This window comes from Nuphar pumila, chromosome 5 (genome assembly GCF_984573655.1).
Source record: "Nuphar pumila chromosome 5, dmNupPumi1.hap1.1, whole genome shotgun sequence".
In the NCBI taxonomy this organism is placed as follows: Eukaryota; Viridiplantae; Streptophyta; class Magnoliopsida; order Nymphaeales; family Nymphaeaceae; genus Nuphar; species Nuphar pumila.
Genome location: NC_143253.1, coordinates 126,248,803 through 126,272,466, shown reverse-complemented (window position 1 = coordinate 126,272,466; position 23,664 = coordinate 126,248,803). Strand labels below are relative to the sequence as shown.

Below are 23,664 nucleotides of genomic sequence, written 5' to 3'. Positions count from 1 at the left end.
TGAGATTGAATTAAAGTAATAGTGTACAACAGTCATTCTATTGCACCTGCATTGATTTTCTTGTCTAAGAAAACAAGTGATCGAATGCTCTGACATAAACATATGTATCTATATCTGCTTCACAAAACTCCACTAGTTGTTCCATATGCATCTCTTCTTTTAGTTGGTTATATAGAAACACTTTTATTTTCAATCAAATTGAAAATTTCAATCATGTGATAAATCCAAAGATAAGTCTATTCTGACATTAACTATTTTGACAATTTTATTGAGACTTCTTTATATTCAAGATTATGTTATTGGATTTTACCTTCATTCACAAGACTTGCTTGATACCTATCTATACTGACATGCACTTTCATTCAATTTTATGCACCCATTTACAGCCTACCATATTTTTATCCTCAGGTCTAGATGGCCTCATTTTCCTCATGCATAGTACTCATCCACCTTTTAATGTTTGTTGCCTCAAAGTATGAAAATGGCTCTTATACCTTTAAAGTTTTGCTAATAAAAAAACAAACTTTGTGTTGGTGTGTGACATTTTGTATGATACCTGTCCATTAATAGGATGCCTATCTTTAGCTGATCTCTTCAAAACCTGTCCTCTAAATTGCATAAGTTCAAGTTCTGGTCATGGAGCTTCAATATTTAGCTCACTTTCATTATTTATTGTACATCTGCAAAAGCAATTATGTGGAGGTTTACTTCTATAGACTTGCAGCTAAATGGTTATTCTCCTCCTTTGGCAATTTATCTCATTTTTTGGAGAGTGTCTTCTACATTTTCTTGAGCTACAAGTTGATCTAGCTTGTCATTGAAAATATCAATAGATTCATTTTTTTAGGTCCACCATCAATCTAAAAAATTGCCTTCTGCATCGGTTGAACCATTAATGAAAAGGGTTTAATGACATGATAATCTCTTTCTTAACTCGTGATCTCCTATATCATTCAACTGTGGAGAAAATAAATGATATTCGTCAAAGATAGCATGTTCGTACACTATAACCCTCTTGTCTTTGGAGAATAACACATAAGGGTACTTAACAAATTGCAATTTAATACCATCAACCTGTTTATTACACCAACATCCAAAAGCTTTTAGAAAAGTGGTAGAAGTTCAGCCTCATGCATCAATATGATCAGCTAAAAAACAGAAACAATATTATTGTTTACAATAAAAAAGTAACAGAGCATCTTTCCAACCTGATGCATATACAAGTCTTTACTAAGGGGATAAAAAAGAATAAAACAACTTATTTAATGCATAAAGAATTTAAAGACTTCTGACTGCAGTAACTGGGCCTAAAAGAACTAGACAGACCAAACAATGCATTTAACAAGCATAAACATATGCCAAGTAAAGAAACCTGACCTGGTTCAGGCCAAGTATTTGTGAGTCAAAGCCAGGAAAATCCTATTTGAATCCATTTTTCAATGTTAAGATTCTAAAACAATTTGGATATAACCCACTATGCCCTAAATCAATTGATTTCAAACTCGTTTTTTATTCGGACACTTGATCCAGATTGGATCCAGGTTTTTAAGTCTAGTTAATATAAAAAAAATCAACTTCAGGCACAGTTGCCAGATCCATGGGATCTGGATCACGAATGCCCAAGGACTCTGGTATGTTGGGTAAGATTATGATCTGAAAAATGAGAACAAAGATAAAACAAGAAAAGCTACTGTTCAGAATGCTGCCTCCCATGTGAAAAATGGCATCCCAAAGCAGAGAACCTAACAACTAAGGGTTTGAATTTTGTCTTCCTGCTTCTGACCCAAATGGCAGACTTAAGAAAGCCTATAAAAATCAATTCATAGCATGTGATAGTTTCTGTCCTGGACCGAGCCTTCGGAATGAGGCATGTGCAATGCGGAGCTCTACTGAGTGAAAAATGCATTAAGTGTAGAAACGTGTGGTATGTGTTGGCTTGATCGGTGTCGTGCGGTGGTAGCATGGCATGTGATAGGCAACGGTATCATCGTTGATGCGACATTATGTGGCATTACAAACATGGAACATTGTTTGGTTAAGTAGTATTAGCAGATCCGAGGATGTTGCCTTTGGGGATTTGGTTAAAGACCTCTCGACTTGGATGAGTTTTCCATGCGTAGCGTTTGGACGGATGGGGGTGCGTGTGGGTTAGGGCTAAATCCCCCAGAGATCACCTTAGGTGGTTTCAACCGAGTATTGTGACTTGGGACTAGGCGAGTGAATGCCTAGGCGTCGGTGAGCAATCTGAGTAGTGTTATTATGACGTAACAACTATCAAATGACTGAAAGGTTGGGCGGTCTTCGAATTAATCTTTTTCTGTCTGTTATAGACCTGCAAGGCTTTCTCGAGTGACGCTATCAGGAGGTCGTGCTGCAGCCTTAGAGGTGCGGTGTTGCTGTTTGGATTGGTTGGTTGTTTGGTTGGGTGTGAGCGGTACCCCTTCCTTGGAACTTGGACGATGACCCCTTTGGTTATTCATCAAGCACGATGGCGATGTGCTAAGGAATTATGCATATAGCCAGTGACATGGACCAGGTTGAATACATATAAGGAGATGCGCTTGATCAGCTTCCGCTTAGGCAGTTGTGCACGGGGTGGTGCATAGGGCCAATGAAATGATTCGGCACACGAAAAAGTGTTGGCGCGACCTTCGGCCGTTAAGTTGGGCAGTCTGGCGCATCGCGGGTTTGCAAAAAATTCTATGCTCGTGACAAATTGGCTTCAGAGAAAAAAGATTCATAAAGACCTTGTTGTTCAGTGAGTACGACACTGAAGAGAGCAGTGATTGTTTGTTCAAGCTAAAAACCAACAAGAGATAGTTTGTCCCGTTTGCATGAATTTGCGGTGATAAAGTGTGGTTGACTGAGTGCAGAAGCAAGTTGTTGGCAGGGTAGTATAGGTCATCTTGTCGATGGTAAACAGAAGTTTATGGTTGTTATTGGGAACATAGATAAGCCAAAAGATTCATATCAATTGTGCATCAAGCTCGTAGATGGAGTGTGGTGTTTGCCTTGTGCATGCAGTTGGTTGGATTTGCACCTTTGAATATGGGAGAATCAAATGAACTTCTATGTTCTCTCTTGATATTGTGAGTTAGCGGAGTGACCATCTTAAGCAAAATGCTCGTTGTTTTGGTCCCTTGAGTTTGGTAGTTCCTTTGTCGATTGTGTGTGTGAAAAAAGTCATTGTTTGTGGTTCGTCGGTTTGGTTCCTACGAAAACGTGTTTGTTGGCTCCGGATGAGAGTTGCACTGTTGGGTCGTGAGTTGCCCCTTGTGTGGACGAGTGACCAGGAAGACACCTTGAACGACCGCTTTGGGGTGATATACAAGTAGGCATCCCCCACTTAAGAATTTGTTTGGACCATTGAAAAACCGCAAGTTGTGCTTCAAGGGAGTTGACATCCCTGCGACATGCGTTGGTGGTCACTCTTCTCTACGAGGACTACGAAGGGCTTAGTATTGCCATTGCTGGGGTTGGAAGGTGCCCCAGTCATGAGCGTGAAGACGGCAAGTTTGTTGTATGATAGATGATTACTCACTTGTGTATGGGACTACACTGGGGTCCTACGAGCGAAGAATGATCGATGTTGATAGAGCGAAAGATCGTTGTCTAAGTGATTTGAGGCGCAATGAGGAATGAGACTTGGCGTGCTAAAGGTTGCGGCAATGGTGGATGGAAACATAAACAGGTTGAGTAGGGTGAAGAAAAGAAGACAAAAAATAAGTGCAAAGAAAAACTGGCATATTAGTAAAGGTTGTGTTCTTACTTGCACTGTCATTGTCAAGGACGACAATGGTTTGAGTGGGGAAGAATATCCTGGACCAAGCCTTCGGAATGGAGCATGTGCAGTGCGGAGCTCTACTGAGTGAAAAATGCATCGAGTGTAGGAACATGCGGTATGCGTTGGCTTGATCGGTGACATGCGATGATAGCATGGCATGCGATAGGAAAACAGTATCATTGTTGGTACGACGATGTGTCACGGCATAGACATGGAGCGTTGTTTGGTTAAGCAGTGCCAACAGATCAAAGGATATTGCCTTTTGGATTTGGTTAAGGACCTTTCAACTTGGATGAATTTTTCACACGTAGTGTTTGGACGCACGGGGGTGCATGTGGGTTAGGGCTAATTTCCCTAGGGATCACCTTAGGTGGTTGCAATCGAGTATAGTGATTCGGGGCTAGGCAAGTGAATGCCTAGGGGTCGGTGAGCAATCTGGGTAGTGTTGCTTGCTATGAGGTAACTATCAACTGGCCGAAAGGCTGGGCGGTCTTGGGATTAATCTTCTCCCGTCCGTTACAGACCCGCAAGGCCTTCTCGAGTGACGCTATCGGGAGGTCGCGTTGCAACCTTAGAGGTGCGGCATGTGCGGCATTGCCATTTGGATTGGTTAGTTGTTCGGTTGGGTGTGAATGTTACCCTTTCCTTGGAACTTGGACGATGACCCCTTTGGTTATTCATCGAGCACGATGGTGATGCGCTAAGGAATGATGCGCGGTGCTAGTGGCATGGACCAGATTGAATACGCATGAGGAGATGTGCTTGATCAGCTTCTGCTTAGGCAATTGTGCATGGGGTGGTGTGCAGGGCCAATGAAATGATTCGACACACGAAAAAGTGTTGGTGTGCGGCCTTTGGCCATTAGGCTGGCCAGATTAGGCAGTCTGGGACATCACAGGTTTGCGAAAAAATTTATGCCTGTGACAATTTCAATAACATAGTAATAAACCACTATTGTTTGCTAGTCGCACAAGTAATTCCCTGCTGAAAATGTGATAGTTTCATTTTATGAGAAGACAATGCTTCACATTTAGGATTGATGGGCTTGAGATACAAACATGATGTTAAACAGAACAGAATAAAGTCTATAAGTATGATCTTTTTGCCCATGAGTGAAATTGCATGTATCTTCATCATCAATGTTATTTCCATACATCTTTTTCCTTTTCCATCTCAATGGAAAACCTAAACCAGGGATGACCAAATCTTAACAACACTATCTTCTTAAACTCCATATGGAAAAAGCTTTCTTCATTCTTAACACCAGGCATGCTCTTAGTAAAATTTGGGAGGATTTGAATCTTAGCAGTAATAGAAACCCATCAGCCATTCATGATAGATCTTTGTTTATACTGTAGATATTACAAAAAAAAACTATTATATAATTCACTTGAAAGTTAAAATCCCATTTTCCTTATTTAAAACTGATATTAGGGTTATAATCAAGACCTTCCGGCAGCATAAAATATGATTGTTTATTTTCATTGCACGTTTATTTTTTCATCAAACCCCTAGTGGCCTAATGGATGGACAAGTATGATTTTAGTGTATGATAATGCTGAGTTTCATAAAATCAACTTTTTCTTAATGGTGAGGATCTCATGCTATAAAAACATATGTCAGTCCGAATCGTCCATAACTGAATATAATAATAACTATTAGATAAAAGTAAACTTACAATGTTACGGAGGGTAGGCTTCAGAGTACGACAAAATTCCACCAGCACAGCTTGCATAAGAACACTACAAATGATTACAGATTAAAGTTAAAGCATATATAGGTGAATCAAATTGATATTAATAACGGAAACATGTAATAGGGCATTTGAAAATAAAAAAGATTATATAATATATATGTGTAAATTTCACAAATATTTACGGTTTTACGTGTGGGTATATTTGCGCTTCAAAAGTGGGAAAAACTGATTTTTTAGCCCTGAAAAGAGAATCAATGTACTGCATGCGCCGGGAGGAATGAAACCGGGAGTGAATTGGACATGATTTTAGGACAATAAAGATTTAAAGTGTTGCTTGTACCAATGGTTATTGTTTTAAAACTGAAATATTTCTTTTACAAAATTATCTCTTCTATATTTTGAAAGTGAACAAATTTTCATATATATATATATATATATATATATATATATATATATATATAACAAACAACAACTACGCCTTCATCCCAAAACAATTAGATTCGGTGATATGAACCAAAAAAGAAAATCATTCTGGGTCTTCCACATGAATCCTTCTCCTCCAATCATTTCTATCCAATGCCATGTCCTCGGTGAGGTTCAAAGCATTCATATCCTTTCCTATCATCTCTATCCATGTCTTTCTAGGCATACCCCGACCTCTTTTAACTAATATATTTTCTCATTTCTCTATCCTTCTAACTGAAGCATCATTAGGCCTTCACCGAATATGTCCAAACCACCGTAAACGATTCTCTCTCATCTTATTTTCAATGGGTGCAACGCCTACCATCTTACGTATCTCCTCACTCCGAATCTTATCTTTTATTGTATTTTCACACATCCATCTAAGCATACGCATCTCAACTATACTCATTTTTTGAATATGATGTCTCTTGGCAGCCCAACATTCCGTACCATATAGTAAAGCAGGCCTAATAGTCATCCTATAAAACTTTCCCTTCAACCACAACGGCATTCTACGATCGCACAACACTCCAGTTGCACTTTTCCATTTCATCCACCCAACCTTTATCCTATGATTTACATCTCCATCAATTTCTCCATACTTTTGAATGATAGCTCCCAAATATTTGAAACAATCATCCACCGGTATTTCTTGCTCACCAAGCTTCACTACACTCTCATCACTACTTCGTTGCTTACTAAACCGACATTCCATATATTTTGTCTTACTCTTACTCAACTTAAAACCTCTTGCTTCCAATGTTTGTCTCCATAATTCTAACTTAGCATTAACCCCAACTCTAGACTCATCAATCAAAACAATATCATCAGCAAACAACATACACCACGGCACATTTTCTTGAATTGATCTCGTAAGCTCATCCATCACTATAGCAAATAGGAAAGGGCTTAAAGTAGATCCTTGATGTAACCCAACCGTTATAAGAAAATTTGTTGTAACCCCTCCACAAGTGCGAACATTGGATACTACTCCTTCATACATATCTTTAATTATACTAATGTACTTGAGAGAAACATCTTTTTTCATCATTGTCCACCAAAGAACCTCCCTAGGTACTCTATCGTATGCCTTCTTGATGCAGTGAGGGAGTCGTGGCCTTCACGTTAATGAGTGTTGTGTTGACACTCTTTGACACAAGGTGGAGATCGGACCCCGGGATGCACTTGGGTGCAACAAGTTAGGCAGCGTGGAGATTGGATATTCCGACTGTGATGTAGCGAGGAATTTAAAGCAGTCACGTTAAGTGGGGCTGATGTTGTTGGCTGTCGGGTGCCGACATTGACGATGGTTCTCCAATGCACAACAGTTGTGAAACCACAAAATACTCAATGGAAGTATGACGTTGGGAATCAGGTCAATCGATCCTCCTTAAGTCCATTATCAAAAGTAACGTATTACAATGAAGAATGAGAAATAACGTGGGAAAATGGATAATAACGACTGCTGCCACAGGAAACAAAAATAAAAGAAAGGCCCACAGGAAACGATAACAGAGGAATAATAATAAGGATCACCGTAGAAAGAACGGTGGTTGCTTTATTTAAAAAAAAAAAACAATTTAATCAAACAGTGAAAAGAAATAACATGGAAGAAAAGGAAACAGTAAAGTATGAGGCTAATGGGAGGCTGTTGCAATAAATAAATGCTCAGATGGAAGAAAAACAAATACAAAAGGACAAAAACAATAAAGGGATCTGGCTTAATTCAACGTGAAAAGAAAACAGCCTGACAGAAAGAAGACCAAAGAGGAATAAAAAAATCTGTTAAAAAGGAAAAAGGAAACTGCTACTGAAAAGAAAGGGGCGGCTGCTGCAATTCTGAATTCTCTATCCCCCGCACGCAACCCTAAGTTGGGTTATTTAAAAGGGTTTGGCTGGATCCGGGTCTCGAGTCCGGACCCAAACTCGAAACACGGTTGTGTGCTGTTGGGTATGGGACGTGCTCTGCATCACTTCTCCAAATCAATAAAAACCATATGCAAATCTTTGTTCCTCTCTCTATATCTCTCAATGAGTTGTCTAAGAAGATGTATAGCTTCCATAATTGATCTTCTAGGCATAAAACCAAATTGATTATCCGATATCATGACAACCTTCCTCAACCTAGACTCAATCACCCTCTCCCAAAAGTTTCATAGTTATGACTCATGAGTTTTATACCACGATAGTTCGTGCAATCTTGTATATCACCCTTATTCTTATATAGTGGCACCAAAGCACTCTTCCTCCACTCATTAGGCATCTTATTTGTCCGCCAAATATTGTTAAAAAGATTTGTCAACCATTCTAAACCTTTCTCTCCCAAGCATTTCCAAGCCTCGATAGGTATACCATCTGGGCCAACAGCCCTTTTTTATTTAATTTTCTTCAAAGTCTCTGCAATTTCTTTCTTTTGAATCTTGCGCATGAAGTCACGATTCATCTCATGAAAAGAAATGGAGAAGTCTCCAAGATCCTGAGCATGACTTCCATTAAATAGCTTATCAAAATAATCTTTCCATCTCTCCTTAATCTCCTCATCTTTGACTAAAACCCTTTGTGTTTCATCTTTGATACATCTAACCATACCCAAATCCCTCGATTTCCTATCTCTCATCTTTGCAAGCCTATAAATATCCTTCTCGCCCTCTTTGGTATCCAACTTGTCATAAACCTTCTTATATACATTATCTCTCGTGTTTCGAACTACTTTTTTAGCTTCCTTCTTTGCTATCATATACTTCTCCAAATTCTTATTATCACGACTCTTACTTAGATTTCTATAACACTCTCTTTTAACCTTAATAGCTAATTTGACATCCTCGTTCCACCATGATGTATCCTTACCTAGCGGTGCACCGCCTTTAGACTCACCCAATACCTCCTTAGCCACCTTTCTCATGCCACCCGCTATCTTATTTCACATTGATTCTGAATCCTCCTCGAGACACCACAGCTTCCTTAACTACCTGCTCTACAAACATTCCTTGTTTAACTCCTTTCAATGCCCACCACTTAATTCTAGGATCTATCCTGTCTATCCCTTTTGCGGCATTGTCTAATTCTAAGATCTAAAATTAAGACTCTATGTTGTGTAGCGACACTTTCTCCCGGTATAACCTTACAATCGATGCAGCAACCCCTATCTCTCTTTCTAAGTAGGAAAAAATCTATCTGACTCGTATTAACCCCACTTTTAAATGTTACTAGGTGAGACTCCCTCTTCCTAAACTAAGTGTTTGCTAAGATCATATCATAGGACAAACCAAAATCTAAAATCATTTCTCCACTTTTGTTTCTTTCTCCTATACCATAGCCTCCATGGATACTCTCAAATCCATCCCTACTAATGCCTACATGTCCATTAAGGTCACCGCCGATGAAAAGCTTGTCTCCATAATGTTAGTTTTGGATCATGGATCCGACCCGCACCACATTCCAAGGATCCATCTTGGGATGCGTGGGCGGTGGCATGTTTGTAATTTGTTTTTACTTCTTGTGTAAATGTCATACTATGTACAACACTTATAAATATTAAGTAGAAGAGGGAAAACCCTATTGCCGCCGACCCCTCTCTTCTCTCTCTTCTCTCTTTACCTCATCTCTAACCATTGCAGGTGGATATTTCTGACATGGTATCAGAGCATAGGTGCGGAAATCGATCATCTAGAAGGCCTCTAAAGACCAACACGTGCTGCTAAATAACGTGGGTTTATTTTTGTCCCTTCTTCCTTAATCAGCTTTGCTTCTTTTTCTCTTTTTTTTTCTTAATCCCCTTTCACGCCTCTTTCACGTCATTCCAGTTTTTTTTTTTTTGTTTCTTCTTATTCTCAATATTTCTGGTACGCACGTCTTAACATCCTGTTTCAGTCTGCCGAGTTTTTGTTTTCTCCCCAAAATATTTCTGATTTTTTCCCTTTTTCTGGTTCGCACGTTACTATTCTCTGTGTAACGTGTGTGCTGATATCTTTTTCAGCACACAGCAGCATCGCTGTTTTCTTTTCTCTGTGTAACGTGTGTGCTGATATCATTTTCAGCACACAGCAGCATTGCTGCTTCCTTTTCTCTGCGCAACGTGTGTGCTGATATCATTTTCAGCACACAGCAGCATTGTTGTTTCTTTTTCTCTGTGTAACGTGTGTGCTGGTATCATTTTCAGCACACAGCAGCATTGTTGTTTTCCTCTTTCTCTGAATAACGTGTGTGCTGATATTATTTTCAGCACACAGCATTGATGTCTCCTCTTCAATACACTGTTAGAACAGTTTTGGCTTCTTATTCTTCATATAATCCATGGATTCCAAGTTGAACCCTAGTTTTCTTACTCACCTCATGACCCACAAGTTATCTCATGATAACTACTTACTTTGGAAACGTCAGATTGTGCCTTTTATTCGCAGTCATGGTCTTTATGGGCATCTAGATGGGCGATCACCCGCCCCACCCACACATATCATGCAAGAAATAACAGGTGAAGATGGGAAGGTGAGTCAACTTCGAACCACCAATCCTGCTTATGACATATGGGTACAACGGGATCAGACATTAGTTGCTTACATAACTTCCACACTTTCTGATCGTGTTTTACAAACTATTTCTGATGATCAATCTGCTGCCGAGTTGTGGAATGGACTAGCTCATTCCTTTTCTCAGGTCTCTGAATCTCAGGCTTTGCAACTCAAGTGGCAATTCCAATCCATGCGAAAAGGAAACAAATCTATTACAAAGTTCATGGGGGATGTCAGGGTTATTACAGATCAGTTAGCTGCCATTGGAAGTCCTGTATCAGATAAGAACATGGTACAACAAGTATTAGGTAGCCTTGGACCTGAATATCGCATGTTTTGCACAGCACTCCAGGTTGTCTCAGTTCTTCCATGTTTTGATGATCTTCAATCTAAGCTTTTGCAATATGAGGTCAGTTTAAATCAGGAACATGCGTCAGATGATACTCATCCTGTGATGATGGCACATACGCCTATTCAAACAGGAGCCTTATTTACTCCTCCTCGTCCAAATGGAACAACTACAAACAAAGGAGGATTACTACCTACACCAGCTGGAGGAGGCCTTGGCTCAGGCAATGTACCACGAGGGGGACATGTTCCTACTTGTTTTCTATGCAACAAGCGGGGACATGTTAAAGCAAATTGCTGGTACAATCCTCAGAACCGGAACAAAACAGGGAGGCCAGGGCAGAGGGCAACTCAGACGTTTGCACGCACTCCTTAGGGACAGGTTCTTCCACAGGACGTACAAAATATCCTTATGACTACTTTCAATCAGATGAACTTACGTCAAAATGATGATGGTATATGGTATATTGATTCAGGGGCAGCAGCACATGTTACTTCTGATGCAGGTAAATTTTCTCACTTGACTCCTTACACTGGAAATGGCACTATAGTCATAGGAGATGGATCTCACCACCCCATCTCTCACACTGGAAATGTCTCCCTTTCTTTGCCTGAATCTCAATTACCCTTGTCAAATGTCTTACTCACACCTGCTATTCAAAAGAATATTCTATCTGTGTCTAAATTAGTTGATGAAACAAATTCTTCCGTTGAATTTACTCCTTCTTCTGTTTATCTTAAGGATCTTCACACCAAGAAGACGCTCGCTAAAGGTGAACGGCGCGGGAACATGTACGTCTTTGAAGAATCTCATGTGCCTTTAAAGACGTCGTCTTTCGTAGCCGTGGCTTCTTTAGCTCCTTCCTTTCCAACATTTTTGAGTCGATCCACAGATCATAGTTCTTCATCTAGAGTCTTGAAACTTAATAAGCCAAACTTATGGCACCTTCGTTTGGGTCATTGTAGTCAAGTTTTTCTTGACAAGTTGTCTGCTAAAGGTCTAATACCCGCAGTCAGTTTAGAGTCAAAATGTCCAAGTTGTCATTTATGCAAAAGTCATGTACTTCCTTTTCATAGTATCAATAAAAGAGCAACAAAGCCTTTTGAGATTATATGTTCAGATGTTTGGGGTCCTGCGCCCACTGCCTCTCTTTCTGGATCTCGATACTATGTACTCTTTCTTGATTCTTACACTCGTTTTAGTTGGATTTACTTCATGAAAAACAAACATGAAGTTTTCAAGTTGTTCAAACAGTTTCATGCACTAGTCCAAAACCAATTCAATACCAATGTTGTATATTTCCAGTGTGATGGGGGGAGAATACATATCCCATGATTTTAGTGAATATTTGAAGGAGCATGGCATTACACGTAACATTTCTTGCCCTCATACCCCTCAACAAAATGGAGTAGCTGAGAGAAAACACAGGCATATTGTTGAGACAGCCTTGAGCATGATGCACATTGTGGGTATTCCCTTCTCTCTTTGGACCGAGGCTTTTCATACAGCTGTTTTTACGTTATCAACAGGTTGCCCATGACCATCCTTGAAGATAATTCTTCATATTTTGTTCTTTATAATTGTCATCCATCATATGAAGAACTACATCCTTTTGGTTGTGTATGTTATGTTCACATTGATCATTCATTGAGAAATAAGTTTCAAGACAGAGCTGTACAGTGCAAGTTTCTTGGGTATGCAGATGACTATAAGGGATACAGGTGTTATGATCCTCATACAGGCAAAATTCGGGTATCTAGAAATGTTGTTTTTGATGATGAAAATTTTTACACTCTGGGTTCATCTTCCACAGATACACAGGACAGTTATGATCCTTGGCTCAGTGACTCACTTTTATATGACTTGTTGCCTTATGAGGATTCATCTTTATTGACAGACAATGAACCCTATACTTTCGATGTGGAACCGCATATGGAAGACATTCCTCCTACAACAACATCCTCACGTTTTTCTGGTCTTGTTTATTCTCGTAGAGCTCATCCAGTCAATGATGAGACTCCTCTACGACGTTCCACTCGGATTAGACATCCTATAGATCGCTGGGTAAGTTATAACAATTTCTCTTTGAATTTTCAAACATTTCTAACCAGAGTGTCCAAAGAAACAGAACCTTCCTCCTTTCATGATGTTGTACATTCCCGTGCCTGGGTAGAGGCGATGAATGAGGAAATGGAAGCATTGCATGAATGCAATACATGGGAAATTGTACCAAGGCCAGATAACAAGAATGTTGTAGGGTCCAAATGGGTGTACAAGATCAAGCACAAACCAGATGGCAGTGTTGAGCGCTATAAAGCCCGTCTGGTCGCACGAGGCTTCACACAGCAGTATGGGCAGGACTACGATGAAACGTTCAGCCCAGTAGTAAAATTGGGCACCGTCAGGATTATCATTGCATTGGCATTACAACATGGATGGTCACTCAGTCAACTTGATGTTAAAAATGCCTTTTTGCATGGTGAACTAAAGGAAGAAGTTTACATGGAGCAGCCACCTGGTTATAGTATGCATGATTCATCCAATTGGGTATGTAAACTTCGACGCTCTCTTTATGGCTTGAAACAAGCTTCTCGATCTTGGTTTAAGAGTTTTTCCACGGAGATCCAGCATCATGGGTTCACTAAAAGTGTTCTAGATCATTCATTGTTCATATTCAAAAGTGATTCAGCTATTGTTTGGGTGCTTATATATGTTGATGACATCATTATTACCGGGAGTGATGAGGTTCTGATGCAGGGCAGGACCCGATTGGGCCCATCGTGCCACTCGATCCACCACACAGGGCAGATGAAAGACCCCGTGAATATGACTCACCTGCAGGGACGGAGCCACGACGCAGGGAGGTACCCTTGCGCACCTACGTCAGGCGTGGTGGAGCTCGCACGCCCCAGCACCAGCTGCAAAGAGAGACTGAACCGGATCGTGGGTCGGATCCAAATCTAGACCCACGACCCGGTCCAGTAGACAGTCTTTAAGAGGCCCTGTCTAGGGTTGCGTGGAGGATTATTGAAGATTGAAAACAACCCCAGCCAACTTCTCTTCTGCAGTTTTTTTTCTATTCTCTATTTGATTGTTGTTTTTCCGTTACTTTTCCTTACTGTTTATTGCATATTCCCATTGTTTTATTGGACATTTCTGAGTTAATAAAGAAGTTCAGCCACACTGATTCACGATGGGGCCATTAGTTTTCACTCCTCCTCCAACGCAGCTGCATCAAAGTGGTATCAGAGCGTCGGGCGTTCCAACTTCATCAGCGGTATGGCTCTTGAGGAGGGAACCGATCCGGTACAAGGCGAAGCGCGTGAGGAGGCGAGCAACGAAGACCCAATGCTGCGTGTCATGGAGGTGTTGACGAAAATACAGGAAAATGTGTTGAGTATCAGTCGAGACGTGGCAACCATATCACGGCGACTTGATGGGGTCGAAGGCCGAGTCGCTGCCCTTGAGTCGCCGGTGGATCCCTCTGCGACCTCAAGGCAAAGACTGGAGGGTGCGCTGAAGGTCGTAGCAGACGCGGCAGCAGTCCAGCCGACGTCCTGTCAACCCGACTGTGTTGCTGCCCCGCAACCAGCATTCCCCCCTCCATTCCCAGGTTCGACAGCAACGGCGTCACACGCAGCAGGTACCCCCCATCTGAACCAAGAAGATAGGGCAGGGCAACCCCACGTCGTGGGTGCAGTATTGCCCTGGCCTCGAGTCATGGGGGCTATGCCGCCGGCAGGGCTGGGCCTGCAGGAACCCAGCGTCACGCCGGGTCCTGCCGCAAGTTTGGGTCCGAGTGCACCCCAGACCAAGGCTCGGTTTCCTGTGGGTCTGCCGCAGGTCGGGTTGGGTCCGCAAGAACCCAGCAGCACGCAGGACCCCGCTGCAAGCCCCAGCGCAGCGACCCGACCCCGGAAAGAGCTTTTTCTCCCTCCTGGTCCCGCGCGCAGAAGCATTGCGATGACCAACCAGCGGATGGAACCTGGCGGACCCGTGTGGATGGGTCTGAACCCGAGAGGGTCCGGGCCGGAACAGTTTTCAGCAGGACCCAGGCCTGGATCTCGGGAACCATCCTTTGGGTCCCTGGGAGCGGGTCCGGGATCCGAACCCCCTTACCCAGCCAATCCAATTGGGTTTGGTTCGCGGTTCATCCCGAATCAAACCCAACCCATTAATTTCGAACCCCAAAATGAATCCAATACCGACCCAGACCCATATCGGACCCGAATGGAGCTCCAGTTTGGATTTGAGCCGGGTCAGAACCAGACCCATAATCTCTTGGATCGGGGATCGAGTTCAGACCAAGCCTATTATCCCCAAAACTCGAACCTCGATCCTTCCCATCCATATTTGGGTCCGACGAGTAGTGTAGGAGTGGGCCCGATTCACATCCCATCGGGCGAGTCAACCCATCCATATACCCACCAAGCCCCATACCCATACCCATACCCAAACCCAAACCAACCCGTTTACCCAAACCTGACCCAAAACCCAACCCAATATCCGGCCCAACACCATATTCCTAACCCACAACCATATTATACCAATTCTACCCGTCCGGAACCGGAACCTCAACCGAACCCTCCCCGGAACCTTGGACTTCCCGTCATTCCAATACCACAATACCGGCCGCAGATGGTGCCCGCCCACGGGCAAACCCAACCGAGGCAATGTCAGCAGGAACCGGCGTGCCCCGACCGTCGACCCCCCATCGGGAGAGTTCGACAGCACCAGCATCCCGGCGAACAATACCGCCATATGGGCAATGACGCAGCTTGGGACGACGACATTTTCTGGAACGAGCATCCTGCAGGAATGGTGGAGCCGCGACAACCGAGACCACCAGACCACTCTTCCACCTATGGCGTGAAATTGGATCTTCCGGAGTTTGCGGGGCGATTCGACGCGGAGCAGTTTTTCGACTGGTCTTATGCAGTGCAGTTCTTCTTCGATTATCACACAGTTGCTGAACATCGTCGTGTCTCGTTAGCTTCTACACGATTGAGAGGCCTAGCACAGACATGGTGGGTGGAGCTACAACGATCAAGGGAGCGGCAGGGATTAGAGCGCGTGCAGTCGTGGGAGGAAATGCAAAGACTGATGCAGTCAAAGTTCGTGCCTTCGGATCACGCCGAGCGAGCCTACAAGGAATACCTGACCTTGCGCCAAGGCTCCCGAACTGTAGCAGAGTACACCGCGGAGTTCCATCGTCTTTCCCTACGTGTGCAGATCGAGGAAACAGCTCGTCAGCAAGTCACGAGGTACATTTCGGGTCTCCGCCCTGCTATCTTTGATGATTTTAGTTGTGTCACAGTCGAAACATTAGATCAAGCCAGCAGTTATGCCATGAACATCGAGGACAAGCTGAAGCGGAGGCAGGAATATCGGACGACCCGTAATGAGCCCTCCAGCCGACCCAAGCCGAGTTTCCCAACCAGGGGAGCAAGCTCCCCTAGTGATTCAAAACCTAGGATCGACATTAGCAAACCTGACCAGTCAGGTCCAGCTTTCCACACCCGGTCCAAAACCAAACCTACTGAGTCGACCCTTCGGTGCTTTAGGTGTCAAGAGTTAGGACATGTCGCGTCCAAGTGTCCGACCGTGAGCAAGAACACCCATCTGGTTGAAGGGATTGTCGAGTCCGCAAGTGAGAGTGATAGTGATAGTGAGGACAATTCATTAGTTGAGGTTGAGGATGAGCGGGGAGTTATAGAGTTCGACGGCAACATCGAAAGTTTGTTGTCCATCCGTCATGTGTTGACCACACCCCGAGAATCGACTCCATCGAAATGGCTAAGGAATAACATTTTTAGGACCCGATGCAACTGTGAAGGTCATGCTTGTGATGTCATCATTGACACCGGAGCATGTGAGAACATGGTATCTGAGAGTGTGGTGTCTACCTTGAAACTCAACACCGAAAAGTTGTCCCAACCCTATAAGATGGTCTGGTTCAAGAAAGGAAATGAGGTTCCCATCACTCAGCGTTGCCTAGTCCGGTTTTCCATGGGGGAACACTACCACGATGAGGTGTGGTGTGATGTGGCTCCTATGCATGCGTGTCACATTCTTTTGGGATGTCACTGGCAGTTTGATCGCCAGACCACTCACGATGGCCGCAAGAACACTTACTCTTTTATCTTTAATGGCCATAAGATCGTCCTTCTACCTATCCGGGAGACAGGTTTCCCCACAGTTGACAAACCCGAGCGAGTCCCCCGACTCGCAGGCCTCTCGTACCGGCTTTTCCTGGACCACTGCCAGGAAGATGGCTATTGTTATGCCCTGGTGGCTAAACCAGCGATGAGTTCGCCAGTGTCCATTCCCGCGGATGTTGCCCCTCTTCTCGAGGAATTCCGCGACGTTATGCCGGATGACCTTCCTGATGGATTACCTTCGACAAGGGTGGTTCAGCATGCCATTGATTTTGTGCCCGGGTCGAGTCTACCCAACCTTCCCGCTTATCGCATGAACCCCTCCGAGCACACTGAGTTGTTAAGACAGGTTCAGGAATTACTGCAAAAGGGTTTCATTCGTGAGAGTGTTAGTCCTTGTGCCGTGCCTGCCTTACTCACTCCTAAGAAAGATGGGTCCATGCGCATGTGTGTCGATAGCCGTGCGATCAATCGCATCACAGTCAAATACCGTTTTCCCATTCCTCGTTTAGATGATATGTTTGATATGTTATCCGGTGCCTCCATTTTCTCTAAAATTGATTTAAAAAGCGGATATCATCAGATTCGTATACGCGAGGGAGACGAGTGGAAAACGGCATTTAAGACACGTGATGGATTGTACGAGTGGTTAGTTATGCCGTTTGGGTTGTCTAATGCCCCCAGTACCTTCATGAACATGATGACCCAAGTCTTGCGTCCGTGTCTTAGGAAGTTTGTTGTCGTCTACTTTGACGACATCTTGGTCTATAGTTCTTCATTGTCTGATCATTTGAGTCACCTGCGTCAAGTCTTAGATATTTTGAGAAAGGAAAAATTGTATGCCAATGCCAAGAAGTGTGAGTTTATGACATCCAGTGTCGTGTTCTTAGGGTTTATTGTGTCTTCTGATGGCGTCAAGGCCGACCCTGCTAAAGTCCGAGCGATTGTCGATTGGCCTACCCCAAAGACTATAGGAGAGATCCGTAGTTTCCACGGGTTAGCCACCTTTTACCGACGTTTCGTGAGGAATTTTAGTACCCTTATGGCCCCCATCACGGAGTGCCTAAAAGGTACTAGCTTTCATTGGACGCCAGTGGCTAGCAAAGCCTTCACGATCATCAAGGACAAAATGACCAGTGCCCCTGTCTTAGCCCTCCCCGATTTTAGTGCAGTCTTTGAGGTTGAATGTGATGCCTCTAAAGTGGGGATTGGCGCCGTCTTGAGTCAGAATCGTAGGTCTGTCGCATTCTTTAGCGAGAAGCTGACTCAGGCCAGGTGTCAATACTCCACTTACGATGTTGAGTTTTATGCCGTTGTACAAGCCCTTCGTTATTGGAGGCATTATCTCATTTATAAGGAATTTGTCTTGTACACGGATCATGAGGCATTGAAGTACCTGAACAGTCAGAAAAAGTTGAGTGTTCGTCATGCCAAGTGGGTCAGCTTCTTGCAAGAGTACACCTTTTCGCTTCGGCATCAATCGGGTACCCTGAACAAGGTGGCTGACGCTCTTAGTAGGAAGAACAGCCTGTTGATGACTATGTCGGTGCAGGTCATAGGTTTTGAACAATGCAAAGAGTTATACCCTACGGACCCTGATTTTCACAAAGTCTGGGAAGGGTGCACCTCCTCCGCTCGCAACCTTGACCCCCGTTTTTGTATTCACAATGGTTACCTCTTCCGTGGTAACCAATTATGTGTACCCAATTTCTCCCTCAGGCTTCAGTTGATTTCTGAATTACATGAAGGAGGGTTAGCAGGGCAATTCGGGAATGATAAGACGTTCGCTCTCTTAGATGAACGATACTTTTGGCCCAAAATGCGCAAAGATGTTGTCAAGTTTATCCAAGGTTGTCATGTGTGTCAAGTGTCCAAGGGTCATCGTCAGAATAGTGGTCTGTACACCCCGTTACCCATTCCTGAACGACCGTGGGAGCATGTGTCCATGGATTTTATCGTGGGCCTTCCCCGCACACCACGTCGTTTTGATTCAATTTTAGTAGTTGTTGACCGGTTCTCCAAAATGGCTATCTTTATTCCGTGTAAACGCACCACCGATGCCTCTTTAGTCGCTTCATATTATTTCAAAGATGTTGCCCGTTTCCACGGTCTACCTCACACAATCACTTCCAATCGCGACACGCGTTTTATGAGCCACTTTTGGAAATCGTTATGGGCCCTGTTGAAAACTAAGCTCCAGTTCAGTAGCGCGTATCACCCCCAGACTGATGGCCAAACCGAAGTTGTGAACCGCACCTTAGGAAATTTGTTACGGAGCTTAGTGGGCGAAAATGTCAAAACTTGGGATCTCGTTTTGCCTCAAGCCGAGTTCGCCTATAACAACTCCATTAACCGGTCCACTGGTAAATCTCCGTTCCAGGTCGTGTATGGTCGGTCCCCCACCCATGTCGTTGACCTCACCCCTGTGTCAGATCTCTCAGCTCCAGCTCCGGATGCCTTTGATGCCGTTGAATATATGCGTGACATTCACAGACAAGTCAGGGCCAAACTTGTTGAAAGCTACGAGACCTACAAAGCTTTCGTAGATCAGGGTCGTCGTGATGTCCATTTCGAGGTTGGTCAACTTGTCTGGGTGTACCTGCGCCCAGAGCGTTTTCCCGTAGGTACCTATAGCAAGTTAAGTCCTAAGAAGTATGGCCCCTTTAGGATCCTTCAACGGTTAGGTTTGAATGCTTACCTCCTTGAGCTGCCCGATGATTGGCATATTTCCCCTATTTTCAACGTGGCTGATCTATATTCTTACTGTGGCAACAACAAGTCGACAGAGCCGACTTCTTCCCAACCGGGGGAGAATGATGCAGGGCAGGACCCGATTGGACCCATCGTGCCACTCGATCCACCACACAGAGCAGATGAAAGACCCCGTGAATATGACTCACCTGCAGGGACGGAGCCACGACGCAGGGAGGTACCCTTGCGCACCTACGTCAGGCGTGGTGGAGCTCGCACGCCCCAGCACCAGCTGCAAAGAGAGACCGAACCGGATCGTGGGTCGGATCCAAATCTGGACCCACGACCCGGTCCAGTAGACAGTCTTTAAGAGGCCCTGTCTAGGGTTGCGTGGAGGATTATTGAAGATTGAAAACAACCCCAGCCGACTTCTCTTCTGCGGTTTTTTTTCTATTCTCTATTTGATTGTTGTTTTTCCGTTACTTTTCCTTACTGTTTATTGCATATTCCCATTGTTTTATTGGACATTTCTGAGTTAATAAAGAAGTTCAGCCACACTGATTCACGGTGGGGCCATTAGTTTTCACTCCTCCTCCAACGCAGCTGCATCAGGTTCACATATCTTGGGTTAAGTCTATGCTGATGGCTAAATTCAAGATGAAAGACTTGGGTCCCTTGCGATATTTTTTGGGTGTGGAAGTTGATAGTCGACATGAGACTATTACATTGAGCCAACATAAGTACACCATTGATATTTTACTTGCTACAGGGATGGAGAATTGTAAACCAATTAGCAGACCTTGCCTTCTAAATCATAAGCTAAGTGCTAAAGAAGGCACTACTTATCATGATCCTACTTTGTATCGTCGAGTTGTAGGGATGTTACAATACTTAACATTCACTAGGCCTGACATAGCATACTCTGTCAATCAGACTTCACAGTTTATGCATGCTCCTACAGATGTACATATGGAAGGAGTAAAAAGGATCCTTCGGTATTTAAAGGGTACGATTGGAGATGGCTTGATGTACACCAAGGACACAGCTTATATGTCAGGGCATCGACTATTCACCTACACAGACGTGAACTGGGCGGGTGATCCTGACGAGCGAAGATCAATTTCGGGGTATTGCATTCTTATCGGCAATAATATTGTAACATGGAGTAGCAAGAAGCAAAAGGCAGTGGCACGATATAGTACTGAAGCAGAATATCGTGCAATGGCAGCAGGAACAGCCGATGTTACATGGGTGAGACATCTACTGCAAGAATTACAAGAACCAATCTCGTCCTCTATGCTTCTTTGCGATAATCAGAGTGTTATTAATATTGCCTTCAATCCCATCCTTCATTGTCGCACGAAGCATATCGAGATCAATCAACATTTTGTTAGGCAAAAGGTGGAAGAAAAAGAAATTGAACCTGCATATGTTCGGTCAGATATGCAAGTTGCTGACATCTTTACCAAGGGATTATCCACTCATCAGTTTTGGGCACTCAAAGGCAAGTTGAGCATGATCAAAGACCATACTCAACTTGAGGGAGGCTGTTAGTTTTAGATCATGGATCCGACCCGCACCGCATTCCAAGGATCCATCTTGGGATGCGTGGGCGGTGGCATGTTTGTAATTTGTTTTTACTTCTTGTGTAAATGTCATACTATGTACAACACTTATAAATATTAAGTAGAAGAGGGAAAACCCTATTGCCGCCGACCCCTCTCTTCTCTCTCTTCTCTCTTTACCTCATCTCTAACCATTGCAGGTGGATATTTCTGACACATAAGATATCCCTTGTACTACTCCATCTAAATCTTCTCAAAATTGACGCTTAATGGAATCATCTAAACCTACTTGAGGTGCATAAAAACTAATAATAATAATAATATTCGTACCTAATACTAATTTAATAAGTAAAATCCTATCACCCTTCCTACAGACCTCAACTACATTATCTATAAACTCATGTCATGACTCATAACAATCCCTACTCCATTCACCAAATCTTATATCCCCAAGGTTCTAGCACTTTTGCTTTCTCACTTACCCATTTGGTCTCTTGTAAACATAAAATATAAATCTTTCTCCTACACATAACATCTACTAACTCTACCAACTTACCAGTTAAAGACCTTATGTTCCAAGTGGCTAACCTAATTTTATCGTCTTGGACTAACCTATATATATATATATAATGATAGATTGCACCAGATGTGCCTACTCCCATCTACCTACAAATCATGAATGTACCCAGTGATCTTTTTCTAGCATTCAACTGCTTTTGACATTTTTTTGGTCATGCTTTCATCAAGAATTCTGGGGTGATCTCTCTCTGGCATTCCAACAATGCCATTGCGCTAAAGAGTCTCTCTGGCATTCTATTGATGATCATTTTCTTGGGAGATTTTGACAACTTTAACCTCATGTATTCATCAAGAAAAAACAAAAATAATATATTTAAAAAATAAATTTGTATGAAACAAAAAATCCAATTGCTTTTCTCTGACAAGTTGCCGATAAAGAAAATATGTCAAAAGTGAAATTATGATATGATATTTGAAATAATATTGTGATTTTATTAGCAACTAGAGCAAATTGAAGATATCATATTCAATTTTTGGGATTAGCTTGGCTCAATGACTGACTGACTGATCTGTTATGGCTGAAACACATTTCCCCAAAGGTCCAATCAATTTTCGCAAGGATATACATATAATACACTCGAAGTTCAAATTCATTTAAGGCACATAAACATAACAATGAAGTATATCATCAAAATAAACATAACAACAAAGCAAAATATAGGTTCCTAGTAATCACATCACATCAAGGAAACAAAATCTGGCATCCTAAAAGCCAGCCGATTTACTCGTCTTCTAATATCTCCACTAGAATTCCAGCTGTATCACTTAAATTAAACTTGAAATCCAAAACAATATCCTTTTGTCCTTTGAAGAAGATCCGAAAATACACACACACAACTAGACATGATCAAGCCTCCGAGAAGGGCTTCCCCTAAGCCCTTGGAGAACGAAACTTCACTACCGCATCTTTAGAGAAAAATATCGCAGTTCCTTATTCTCTTGCTTGTTTGCAGCTGAATTTCTGAAGCCGCGATCGGTGTTTGGAAATAAAAATCAACCCAAAGGAAAAGAAAAACGATGAAACAACCTTGAACTCCAAGCTCTCTTAAGATCAATCACTTGAAGAGTCAAAATTCCGAAATGATTTTACGGAAGATCAGATCAGTGAGAGAAGACATACCTCGTGGGATTGGGATTCCTCCGTTTCTTAGCCGGTGCTCTATCCTTGTTTTTCGCATCTGCGGCCGGACGCTTCTCTGCCGTCATCGTCACCCAGAGTCTCGGGAACCGGATGAAAGACAACAGGATGGAGAGCGCAGACAACGCAGAACTCTATCATATACTGCACAGAAGCAGAAACTTCAGAGAAAAGGAGCATGGGGGTCCCTCATGGATGAAAGCAAAACCCATTCGGGTTGGAATCTCAGCCGTCCATTTGAACGTTGGTACCCGCTCTGATCTTATCTTCATCGTTCATCGTTCCTCCTCTTGATGCGATACGCTTCGCAATTTTAAAAGAGGCGCACGCAAAACTGGAGTCTTCTCATTCCCGCGTTTTATTTATCTTTAGGTAACTACTATTTTAACATTATTCCAGGAACAGACTTCAATTTTACGAAATTACTGTTAAAAGCTTAACCTTTCTTGGTAATTGCCCAAGAATCTATCGTTAAACTTTCGTCGTTTAAGCATATACTAAAACCAATGTTGTCAGTATCGGCCAACGATTTAGGTGAATCGTCCGATACCGATTCTCAAGTGAATCATTTTGAATCGGCTAAAAAATATTTCGTGTCAATCAGAGCCTGTAAGTGTTAAAACCATTAATATAATATTAAAATTTAATTTTAAGTATTTTTTTATATTTATTAAAAATTAGCCGATTGAGGTTAGTATCGCATCGATTTTCTGCCGATACTTGGCCATAGC

At 42.9% G+C, this 23,664-nt stretch overlaps 1 protein-coding gene across 5 annotated transcripts in view; it reads right to left on the bottom strand.

Annotated features, from left to right (window-relative positions):
- LOC149838587 (calmodulin-binding protein 60 E-like) overlaps window positions 1–23,076 on the bottom strand; it is a 64,132-nt gene extending 41,056 nt beyond the window's left edge. For 2 of the 5 annotated variants that reach the window (XM_090006679.1, XM_090006680.1), the window contains exons 1-2: window positions 22,916–23,075; window positions 5,463–5,526 (exon numbers count right to left, since the gene is read on the bottom strand). In XM_090006679.1, coding sequence (XP_089862805.1) covers window positions 5,463–5,526; window positions 22,916–23,001 — 150 coding nt within the window. In that variant the 5' untranslated portion in view covers window positions 23,002–23,075. Of the gene's footprint in view, window positions 1–5,462; window positions 5,527–22,915 lie in introns of all 5 variants that reach the window. The other 3 variants (XM_090006678.1, XM_090006676.1, XM_090006677.1) reach the window with 3 other exon arrangements.
- Between the last annotated feature and the right edge of the window lie 588 nt (window positions 23,077–23,664).